At 54.6% G+C, this 11,528-nt stretch overlaps 1 protein-coding gene across 1 annotated transcript; it reads left to right on the top strand.

Annotated features, from left to right (window-relative positions):
- Nucleotides 1-244: 244 nt before the first annotated feature.
- Nucleotides 245-10,176, top strand: Ajuba (ajuba LIM protein). Its single transcript, XM_041634237.1, has 8 exons — nt 245-1,579; nt 4,309-4,410; nt 6,045-6,112; nt 6,204-6,266; nt 7,382-7,512; nt 7,598-7,649; nt 8,335-8,403; nt 8,804-10,176. Exons 1-8 carry the CDS (start codon nt 541-543, stop codon nt 8,927-8,929), a joined length of 1,650 nt encoding a protein of 549 aa, XP_041490171.1. The 5' UTR covers nt 245-540; the 3' UTR covers nt 8,930-10,176.
- The last annotated feature ends 1,352 nt before the right edge of the window (nt 10,177-11,528 follow it).

Below are 11,528 nucleotides of genomic sequence, written 5' to 3'. Positions count from 1 at the left end.
AAGAGTTCCCTTTCACTCATCCCCTGAACTCTTTCCTGTTCTAACTCTTGAATCTTATGGTCGCAGCTGCCCAGTCTGCCCCTTGACTTTTCACGTCCTGCCGGCGGCCCTCCACCTCGGAGGCAATGTCCTTCCTGTGATGCAGAAATCCTTGCGCGGACACGCCAACCCCGGGTGCACAGCGCGCTCCGCCCTTCCCGGAAAGTAGATCCGGTTAGGCAGACAAAAGTTTGGAGAAGTTGGGTCGGGGCGACTGAGAGCCAGGGGGGCGGGCCGGCCGGCGGGCGGGCGGTGGCGCGAGCGGACGCGTGGATTAGAGGACGGCTGCTGCCTGCCGCGGGCCCTGCCAGCCGCGAGCGGACCCTCTCGCCGGGGCATGCTTCGGGATCGCGGGAGCCCGGCACCTGGGCCGCCCGCTGAGCCCTCGTGCGTCTCTTGCACCCCGGGAATCCGAGACCCGGGGAACCCAAGCCCGGCCTTGGGCCTTAACGCTGCAGCGTGCCGGGCGGGGAAGGGGCTGCAGGCCCCAGATCCGAGGGCATGGAGCGGTTAGGGGAGAAAGCCAGTCGCCTGTTAGAAAAGTTGAGACTCTCGGACTCCGGCAGCGCCAAGTTCGGCCGCAGAAAGGGCGAAGCGAGCCGGTCTGGGTCTGATGGGACCGCCGGAGCAGGCAAGGGGCGCCTGAGTGGGTTGGGGGGACCTAGGAAATCAGGACACCGAGGAGCTAATGGGGGGCCTGGGGATGAGCCTTTGGAGCCGGCCAGGGAGCCAGGGTCCCTGGACGCCGAGCGGAACGCACGCGGCTCCTTTGAGGCGCAGCGCTTCGAAGGGTCCTTTCCTGGGGGGCCGCCGCCCACTCGAGCCTTGCCGCTACCTCCGTCGTTGCCTCCTGATTTTCGGCTGGAGACCTCGGCCCCGGCCCTCAGCCCTCGCTCCAGCTTCGCCAGTAGCTCGGCCAGCGACGCGAGCAAGCCGTCGAGTCCCCGGGGCAGCCTGCTGCTGGACGGGGCGGGGCCCGGCGGAGCCGGAGGTAGCCGGCCGTGCAGCAACCGGACCAGCGGCATCAGCATGGGCTACGACCAGCGCCACGGGAGCCCGCTGCCCGCGGGGCCGTGCCTATTCGGCCTCCCCCTGACTACTGCCCCGGCGGGCTACTCCTCTGGAGGGGTTCCGTCCGCCTACCCGGAGCTCCATGCCGCCCTCGACCGACTGTGCGCTCATCGGCCCGTGGTGTTCGGCTGCCAGGAGAGCCGCCACTCGTACCCCCCAGCCCTGGGCAGCCCCGGAGCTCTAGCCGGAGCCGTGGTGGGAACAGCGGGGCCCTTGGAGAGACGTGGGGCGCAACCCGGACGGCACTCAGTTACGGGCTACGGGGACTGCGCCGCGGGGGCCCGTTACCAGGATGAACTAACAGCATTGCTGCGGTTGACGGTGGCTACCCACGGTGGGCGAGAAGCCGGTGCCCGTGGGGAACTCTCGGGGATTGAGCCGTCGGGTCTGGAGGAGTCCCCCAGTCCCTTCGTTCCAGAGGCCTCCCGGGCCCGGATGCGGGAGCCAGAGGCCAGAGAAGATTACTTTGGTGAGTTGGAGAGTTGAGGCTAGCTAGGGACCCGAGAGACCCGATAACGCATGCGGTTTCCCAACACCCCGACGGTCCAAATTGCCAGTGGCTGGGGGTTTCAGGCGGAGACCCCCGACTAGAATAGAGGCCAGAGGGATGGAGGAGGGCCGACCCTAGAACACTTGCTCGTTCCTGCCAGGTTTTTAATGGAACCGGGCTACTGATCCCTGACAAATTCAATTCTGATTTTCTTGGGAGTCTTTTTTTTTTTTTTTTTCTTTCAAGTGTGGGAGTACCTAGGCTTGTCGCAGTAGGAGGCCTTGTAAGGAGGAGGCGCTGCGGGGCCCGGAGAGCATCCTCCCGCGCCCCCCTCGCGGCTGGGCTCCTGCAAGCTCCGGCGTGCCGCGCCCCCACCCGCTCCTTGCTCCGCCCGTAGGAATTCAGGGAATGCGCGGGGGGCGGGGCGGGCGGCCGCGTGCGTGCCGACTCCTGCCCTGGCGCTCCAGGTGCCGTGGGCGGCGCCCGCCAGGCGGAGGGGCGGGGAGCTTGGACTCGCGTTGGGGGATGTTTGCTAGCTCCTGCGTAGTCGTGGCTGCTGTCGGGGAAATGGAATCTGGGCGGGAGGCCTGAACTCCCTAGAATGGAAAGAGGGCACTCAAGTCTTGTCCCGTCCGCCCTAGTCCTGGTGGTGAGGTGTGTGCCGGGGGCCTTTTAAAATAGGCCAGTATTAGGAATATTCTTATGTCAGTATTACAGCGAGTACCTATCAGCCTGTTTTCCCCAGCCTCCGAAAGTCTGGGCAAAATCAATGACCGCTTGGAGACCATTACCCCTGGATAGATACCTGCTTTGCGTGACTACCAGGCATTACCTGACTTTGAGTACCCCCTAATCTTGACCATCATTCAGGAAGAAGTAGCTCTACTTTCCTGCTCCTGTTGAAGAAACCTGGCCACAGCCTCTTCTCCACTATTCCTTTCAAGAAGAAGTGATCGGTTGTTAAAGCTAGGCGGTGGGGTCTTATCAAACTCCACAGACCTTACTGAATTATATAATGTTCTGATTTGAATCGGGAGGAAATTCACTCCTGACTCTGGGGCTCTCAGGTTTCCAGGGACCCTCTGTTCCACACCCCTCTCCCCATGGCTAGAAATAAGAACAGAGAGAAGGATAAATTAAGAAGTTCAAAGGTAGTACCAAGGTGGGCTGGAAGGGCCTGAAAATTCAGCGCGCGCACACACTTTTTGACTTACTCGGGAAGGGGGGGAGCAGAGCAGATGATCTAAATCACTTTGCTCAAGGTAAACAGAGGCGATGTCCATTTAACAATTTCCTTTGGAGACCCACGAGAGAGCTGGAAAAGAAGCCTCATTGGCTAAAACGTCAGAGCCCAAAGAAAGCCACAGATAGCACGGTAAAATGGCAGGAAGACGCTAGGTGTGAATGGTTTGTGAGCGGAGGTGAGGCAAACGTGCCCGAGCAGCTTCCTCTTTCCACAGTGGACCCCCGGCATGACAATCTTGGGCAGATTCCTCTGGTCATGAGAAAGGAGAACACCTTCTGAACTCAGAGATGAGGCCAGGTTGCTGCGACAGAGCCCCTACAGTAGACTGGCCTAGTAGTAACCTTCGACTTTTACTGTTGTCTCTAGTTAGGGGGCCCCCTTGGCTTCAACTCTGCCCAGCTGCCAGAGGGTGGGAACAGGACAGGCCCGGGCCCATCAGTTGCTGCAGCTGCCGCACCAGCTCCCAAAGCCCCTGGGCAAAGACTGGGATGGGCCCCAACAGGCAGGGAGTGTGGCAGTGTGCCGAGGGGGAAAGGTGGGGCAGGCCCGTTGGGATCTGCTCCCCAAAGTCAGGTCTTAGCCCTCAGTCATGGGCCTGGAATTGGGGAGTGGAGGGAAGGAAGAACACGCCCAGGAAAGGCTGGTTCCAGAGCCAGGTGTATGCATGTTAGTGGAGAGTCCCGGGGAAGAGCTCTAAGCCCTGATTCACGTGTCAGGAAGGCCATGATCTGCCACACTCCCCCGCCCCATCCTATACATTCCTGGCCCCTGAAGCCTCAATTGTGTTTTTATTGATTTCCCTAGAGGACTGTTCACTTGGCCCACCGGCACAAAAGACCCTCTGCTGGACCAGATCGAGTTTTATGGGTGGTAAAAACTGAAGTTTTTACCTCGTGGGCCTGGATTGCTTTGGCTATGAAGTTTCTCCAGGTGCCGCAGAACCCGTGTGCTGGCATCTCCATCGCCCACCGCTTCTCGCTCACTTGTCCCAAAAGAAACAAAGCATCTTGAACAATTTTTTTTTTAGGGTTGGGTTCTGTGCTAAGCGCAAAATAGATGTTCAGAGAATTTCCACTAATTAAGAAAGATCTGCCTATTTTTTCCTTCCTTTCTTCTTCGTCTTCAAACAGGTCTCGTGGCTTCAACATAGGTTTCGACTGTTGTGTAGCCTAAGTAACCTCGAGCTCCCGGTCCCTCTCGCCTCTGCCTCCTGACTGCTGGGTTGCACTGTGCACTATCACAGCCATTTCCTTGGTGCCAGGGGTGGAACCTGGGCTTTACACAGGGGAGGCAAGCATTCTACAAGTCGAGCTTACGTCCCGTTTCTGGTTGCCCTCTCTTCTCAAACGCTAAGGGAGCTGTGGCCTTTGGCACGTCGGTCAAACACATTTGAACAAGCTTGGGGTGCCTAGATCCGTGCTGAGGAAGGGGGGCGAGCCACTGACCAGCTCTTCCCTCGCAGGCACCTGCATCAAGTGCAACAAAGGCATCTACGGGCAGAGCAACGCCTGCCAGGCCCTGGACAGCCTCTACCACACCCAGTGCTTTGTCTGCTGCTCCTGTGGTGAGTGCACCTGCCACAACCCCCTCGCCCACCCCCCACCCCCGCTGGACCCTTTCATGGAAAGGAACACCTGTCAGGCCCCGCAGCTGCCCTAGCTCCTGCATGCCTGTCTGAGTGCTACCTGATTTCCCTCCCTGAGCTGGGTCTGCTTTTTGGAGTTCTCTTGTCTTCCAGCCTCCTCTCTTCTGTGAACCTCCCTTTTTCTTGTGCCTCCCTGCTGGCCCAGCCTTGGGTTCCCGCCCCACCTCTCCTCGGTGAGGTTTGGTCTTGGGCAGCAGAGTTGCCTGGGGCGACAGTGAAAGACTGGAATGTGGGAAGGGCGGGTGTGGGCTGGGGGAAATGGGTAGCTGGTGGGGGGGAGGGAGGAGGGTTTTCTCTTGGCTGGTCAGAGTTCAGCCACCTCACTAGAGTGGAGGCCACCAGGCCATGCCAAGCTGATGACATCACACTCCAGGAATGTCTGCCGCTGCTGTTAGCTCAGGAGGCCCTCTGTGGGGGTGCTCCCCCCCACCACACCCTCCCTCACCTCTCATTATCCCTCTCCACTGCTTACCCATTCTGATTCTTTGGCTAACCCTGTAATCTTCTATCTCTGCCTGTCTGACTCCAGCGCTCAGCTTTTCTCTTCCTCCCCCAGCTTCTGCCTGCATCTCTCTGGGCTGTTCTGGCTGTCCTTTTCATTGGGCCTCTTCCGGGTATGTCCTCTCCTTTGGTCTCCCAAGTCATTTAAGTGAACTTTTCTAGCCTATGGGACTCTCCCCCACCCCCACACACCTTGCTTATCTGTGACCACTTAGACCTTAGGGGGTAGCTCTGTGGAAGGTGGTCTGAAGGGAAATGATCCACCTGCCTCTGACCCTGGAGACGCCTGCATTCCTTTAAGCTCCCGGCACAAAGCGGTAACTCCCAGAAGTCCTGACCGCCATAGGGGCAGCATGTGGCAGGAAGGAGCTAGACAGATGTGAGAGCCAGATACTGACTGGAACAAAGGAACCTAGGTTAGAGGTCCCAGAGAGCAAGGTCTGGGAAGAGTGCTCAGGCAAATAAATCAACCTGGTCTGAGCGCACCAGCCTGCCTGACCTTGGCTGGGCCCTGAGGAGGTGTGGGAAAGCAGGAGCTAGAGGAGCAGGGAATAGAAAAGTGTTGGGGGCACTGGAGAGAGCTGGCTCAGAGGTTAAGAGTACTGACTGTTCTTCCTGAGGTCCCGAGTTCAATTCCCAGCAACTACATGGTAGCTCACAACCATCTGTAATGAGATCTGGTGTCCTCCTCTGGAGAGTATATGCAGACAGAACACTGTATACATAATAAATAAAAATCTTTAAAAAAGAAAAACGGGAAAAGTTGTTGGAGCTACAATGAAACCAAAGCCAATTAGGATTGTATTATATGGGATTTTTTCCTTTTTTTTCCTCTTTGAGGCAGGCTTTACTATATAGGCCAAGCTGACCTTAAACTCTTGATCCTCCTGCCTCAGTCTCCACATGCACATGGTGTTTTTGTCTGGGAAGGAAAACTAGACAGTTAGAAGGGAAAGCTGTCTTGTGCAGCACTGGGGAGCAGGGACCAGAGGCGGAAAAGCCCTGCCTGAGGCCCCAAACCTAGGCTCCAGCCCCTTCTCTGCTGCTCCTAGGACGGACTTTACGCTGCAAAGCCTTCTACAGCGTCAACGGCTCTGTCTACTGTGAGGAAGATTATCTGGTGAGCCAGGAGCGTCGCTCTGCCTGACTCTGGGACAGTCTTGGGTTCCATCGGTTTTTCATCTTGGTGACACCTTTTGTCCCTTCTCCAGTTTTCAGGGTTTCAGGAGGCAGCTGAGAAGTGCTGTGTCTGCGGCCACTTGATTTTAGAGAAGGTAAGAAATGCATCTCAGCTGAGACCTGGCCATGAGGGGAGAACTGGTGGCTTTGTAAGCATGAGAGAAGGTGGCTGAGGGACCCTGTCACTAGTGATCCATGTTCTCACCGTTCGTCCCCAGTCCTGTCCTGCCTTGCTACCCCTCTGCCCATGAGAGCAAATCTGTGACCCTGCTGGGCCTGTGATCTGTTGCCCCCCCCCCCCCCCACACACACACACCAACTGTACAGACACAACCTGCCCTCCAGCCTGAGCTAGGTGAGCAGGCTCCCTTTTCTGCTACTGGCTGGAGGCAGGTGGAGCTCTGTGAGTTCGAGGCCAACTTGATCTACAGAGTGAGTTCCAAGACAGCCAAGGCTGTTATACAAGAGAAACCCTGTCTTGAAATCCCTCCCCGCCACACAAAAAAAGGGCTCAAATTAGATTGGTGATTTTTGTTTGTTTGATTTTTGTTTTTCGAGACAGGGTTTCTCTGTGTAGCTTTGGAGCCTGTCCTGGAACTCTCTCTGTAGACCAGGCTGGCCTTGAACTCACAGAGATCCCACTGCTTCCGTCTCCCAAGTGCTGGGATTAAGGGAATGTGCCACCACTGCCTGGCTAGATTGGTGATTCCTACCTATGGCCATCTAGTAGATACCTGGGAAGGTTTGGAAAAAATAAATAAAAATTTTGGCCCCTACCTCAAGTTGTAATAAAAAGTTAGGTGTGGCGGCAGTTGTGTTGGTTGAGCGAATGCCTTACTTGAACAGCCTTGGGTTCCTCTTTCCTTAGCACCGCGCAGCCCAGACGTGGTGGTACAGGCATGCCTGTTATTTCAGTTTTCTGGAAGCGAGGCTAGAGGGTCAGGAGTTCAAGGTCATCCTCTGTCGCGTAGTTTTAAGGCCAGTCTAAGATACATTTGACCCTGTCTCCAAGAATTGACAAAAATCCACGGGCCTGGAAGTTTCTGAGACCTTTGTTAGGATTTTTTTTTTCTACCTTTATTTTAAGACTCCTTGGTCCCCTCAAATTATGTAGCATTCTTCTAGGAGGACAGGAGGGGGTTGGAACATAATGGGTAGCTGAAGCCCAAGACAGAACGGAGACTGATCCTCCTCCCACCCTGCGAGCCAGATCCTACAGGCCATGGGGAAATCCTATCACCCAGGCTGCTTCCGATGCATCGTTTGTAACAAGTGCCTGGATGGCGTCCCCTTCACAGTGGACTTCTCCAACCAGGTGTACTGCGTCACTGACTACCACAAGTGAGTCTGCCCTGGGGGGCGGTAAGATGTGGTCCTGGGCCCAGGGATCCCTCAGCCTCAGCTGATCAGTGTTCCTCTCTTTCAGAAATTATGCCCCAAAATGTGCAGCCTGTGGACAACCCATCCTCCCCTCAGAGGTCAGTGTGTCTGAGTTCCACAGGGCAGCCAGTACTGCTGCCTCATGGGAAGAGATGGGGACATGCAGCCTAGCCTCCCTTGGGAAGTGGTACTTCTGAGGAATGTACATTCCGGAAGATTCCCGTGTGACTCTGCTCTTGGGGTCACCACCCTGACCTAAACTTCCGGACCCAGGCATGTCCGATAGTCTTGCTGGGCCCAGGCTCCATATCTTCTGTCCCTTTCTAGAGAACAAGGCTCTCAAGGTCACCAGATACAGGGACTGAAATTATCCTTCAGCTGGTAAAAATGGGGTCAGAGATTCTTTAAGCTGTGTGCGGAGGAGGTATGCCTAGGAGAAAGCCCAAGGCCTTTTTCTTAGACTGACTTGTGCCCAGCCATGTCTTTCCCCACTCCTCCCCACTTTCCCTGCTTCTCTACACACCTGAGGAGTAGGGAAGGCCCTGCCCCTATATAGAGGGAGAGCTGAAAGCATGGAGGCTCCTGTCCTGGAGCAGTGCTGTGGTTAGGGGTAGCATTCTGGTAGGAGCTGCTAAAACATCTCAGAGCTACATGGGATTGTGTCTAAATGCAGAGAAGCCTTTGTAGGATCTGCCTGTTGGAGCGGGAGGGTTTCTGTGGATGGGACGGTGACTTCGGGGACACTATGCTGCACTCACCTCCGTGGGGCTCTACCTGTTTCAGGGCTGTGAGGACATTGTGAGGGTGATCTCGATGGACCGTGATTATCACTTCGAGTGCTACCACTGTGAGGTCAGTATCGGTGTTCAGGGCTGATGGAGGGAAGTTGGGGTTTGGGAGGGGAACTGGGCATCTGTGGAAGTGATGCAGGACACTGTTGTGACCTGTGTCCGGTCTCTCTTGTCCTCTAGCAGCTACTCTTCCTGGTCCTGGTGTTGATGTGGTTTTGAATGTGGCTTCCCCAGAGTGAACTGACTGCTGGAGGTGGAGCTTGTGCCTTTGTCTCTGCAAACAGCAGCGACCCCTGGTGTCCAGGCAGGGAGGGCTTCTTGCGTTTTTGCTTCCACCCTCCCTGCCTGGCCACCATCTCCCAGGTGTTGGCTAGTCTGACATTAAGCAGGACAGACTCCCAAGATGGCCTCAGTGTGGGGGGAAGCCTGGGCTGTTGTGAACTAGCGGTCTTCTTCCTTAGGACTGCCGCATGCAGCTGAGTGACGAGGAAGGGTGCTGCTGTTTCCCTCTCGATGGACATTTGCTCTGCCACGGCTGCCACATGCAGCGACTCAATGCCCGGCAGCCTCCTACCAACTATATCTGAGCTGTAGTTCCTGCTGCTGCCATCACCACTGTGGAGAAATGCTCTGGCCAGCCGAGGCGAGGAATGCACTCTGCAATCCTTGTGAAGAGGTCTCTGGGGGAGGCCCCAAAGGCCAGAGACCCAAAGATCCTAACATTCCAAATAGCCTTCTGATGGCCAGGAGGGTGGACTGGCCTTCGTCGTGTGCCGCCTGTGCCGCCGCGATTGCCCCAGCACACACGGACAGTGTCAGGACTTTCTGAACATTGGGTTCTGGTGTATATTTCCAGTATATGTTTCTGTAGAAGTCGAGCAAAGTTCCAGCGCTGGCTGGATCACACAAGGGGGCGTCACAAAAACCACCCCCAGTCTGTTGTACCCAATGGAAAGGGGTCAGCCAGGCCTTTCCCACAGTGTCCTATCTTTGTCTGCATGAAGGGCTGGAAGCCCTGGACTCTATGAGGAGTCATTTCTCGGCTGTCTCTCTAAGGACTAGAGAGCTCCCCGTCTGTCTGCTGGGATGGGGACCAGCTCCGGGGGGCCTGCTGCCTGTGTTGCCTGTTTCTCAGGGACCTGGGGAAGCTGAGTAGGGCCTGTCCTTGGTTGCTGTTTTTCTCAGTTGCTAGACATAACGAGCAGGTCTCTGTGTGTGATACTTTCTGGGTGGGATGTCCAGGAAGCTTCAGGCTAGCCCCACTGCTGTTTAAGTGCACTGAGCCCTCTAGCCCGGCACACGTGGATACATTTGTATCCCTGTGTGCAGCCCCCTCTGCAACCCCTTTTTTTCTCAGGTGACTTTTACACTTAGTTCCCTAGCAGTAGTTTATCATTTGAGGTCCACCTCTTAAAGGGATCGTGCATCGGATCTGCTACAGCCCTACAGCTCAAGGCTTTGGGGAAGCTGGAGAGAATAAGATGGGTTTGACTTGGTTCTAGTCTGATTAACTGAAGCTCTAGTTCACCCAAGGCAGATGTGTTAAAATAAGTTCGCTTGTTGGCTGAAAGTTCGGTTCATTTGTTGTCGAGAGCTCAGTTCCCTTTGAGTGTTTCTATAGTCGTCTAAGTGTGCTGTTCTTTGCATTGCACTGAGCACTCAGTGTTTCTGCCTGTCTGTCAAGAGTACTCCAGTTATTAGCACCCAGCATTTACCAACCTTGTGGCACTTTGTAAGTGATCAGACTGCTCCCTGCCTCCGTGGGTGTCTTTTCCTGCTTCTCCAACACTTAAAAAAAGTTTAAATCCTAGCAATAAATAATAATTGGTATGGATATTTAGTGAGTGTATTGTGTTTGTTTCTTACTTTGGTATTTGTTATAAGTTCATTTATCAATATTCCTTGGAGATGTAAGGGTGCCAGGTGGTGGTGGCACACCCTTTCATCCCAGCACTGGGAGGGAGGCAGAGTCAGGTGGATCTCTAAATTCAAGGCCAGCCTGGTCTACAAAGCAAGTTTCAAGACTGCTGTTACACAGAGAAACTCTGTCTTGAAAAAAAACAAAAAGGAAAACAAGAAAAAACATAATGAAACTCCTTACAGTTTTGGTACATTGGTCTGACTTCTACATTTATTTTTATTTTTTTGTCTGTTTGTTTTCTGAGAATTGCAAGGATAGGGTCTCCAAGTGAGGAAAAGAACAGATAAATACAGTTGGGTACCAGCTGGAGGAAATGTATTTTTGGAAAAACATCCTGAAATTTGAATTGCTTGTTGTTCAGCTGAGACTTTTGAACTATTATTGAATGAGTAACTACAAGGTCCTGGGCGAGTGGGACCCTTTCCCGCTAGGCTGGGGAAAGGCGATCTTGTGGAGCTGGACACTCAGCCTCTTGGCTTCCCTCTGTTCCCACCCATGGCCTCCTTCCCCTCTAGGTCTGCACTAACACTGCCTGAGGCGCCCCGAGGGAGAGGCTGCAGCAGGGGAGCAACCAGCTACCCTGTGTCAGCATAGGATGCCCAGATTGCCCCTCAATATTTATCTTTACTGTTTGCGATTGCTGGTGATTGGTAAGACAGTGTCATGGATACAGCAGTAGCAGCCCTCACTCGGCTAACTCGGACACTAGTTACTAACATACCAGTACTACAATGGAGAAAGGAGAAGAATGCTAAGTTAGGGTCTCTGTGTGAAGAAAGTTACAATTGATCTGAGCTCTTTGCTCTGGACAGCTCTGGTCACAACCCAACAAGGATAAACCCGGGGGACCAGCCAGGTGGTTCAGTAGCTAAAGGCACTTGGCTGCCAAGCCTGGTGGCCTGAGTTCAATGCCCAGAACCCAAATGGTGGAAGGAGAGAGCCGACTCCCATGAGTTGTCTGGTCTCTGCTGGAGCTGTAGCATAGGTACACGGAATAAATATGTCGGCAAAAATAAGAGAGTAAGATGGGACTGGACCCATGGGCTGGTGTGTGTAGTTGCAACATTCGGGAAGTAGATACAGGAGAACCAAAAGTTCAGGGGTCTGGAGAGATGACTCAGCAGTTAATAGTGCTTGCTGCTCTAACACAGGACCCAGGTTGTTCCCAGTACCCACATCGTAGTTTACAATCTTTGTAACTCTGGTTCCAGGGGCTCCAATGCCTTCTTCTGACCTCAGATACCAGGCATGAATGTGGTGCATAG

The sequence above is a fragment of the Microtus oregoni genome, unplaced genomic scaffold (assembly GCF_018167655.1).
Source record: "Microtus oregoni isolate MIOR12 unplaced genomic scaffold, Mior012 000045F_ref0000178, whole genome shotgun sequence".
NCBI classification, from domain to species: domain Eukaryota; kingdom Metazoa; phylum Chordata; class Mammalia; order Rodentia; family Cricetidae; genus Microtus; species Microtus oregoni.
The sequence above is the reverse complement of the archived record's forward strand: the minus strand, read 5'-3'. Positions and strand labels throughout refer to the sequence as shown.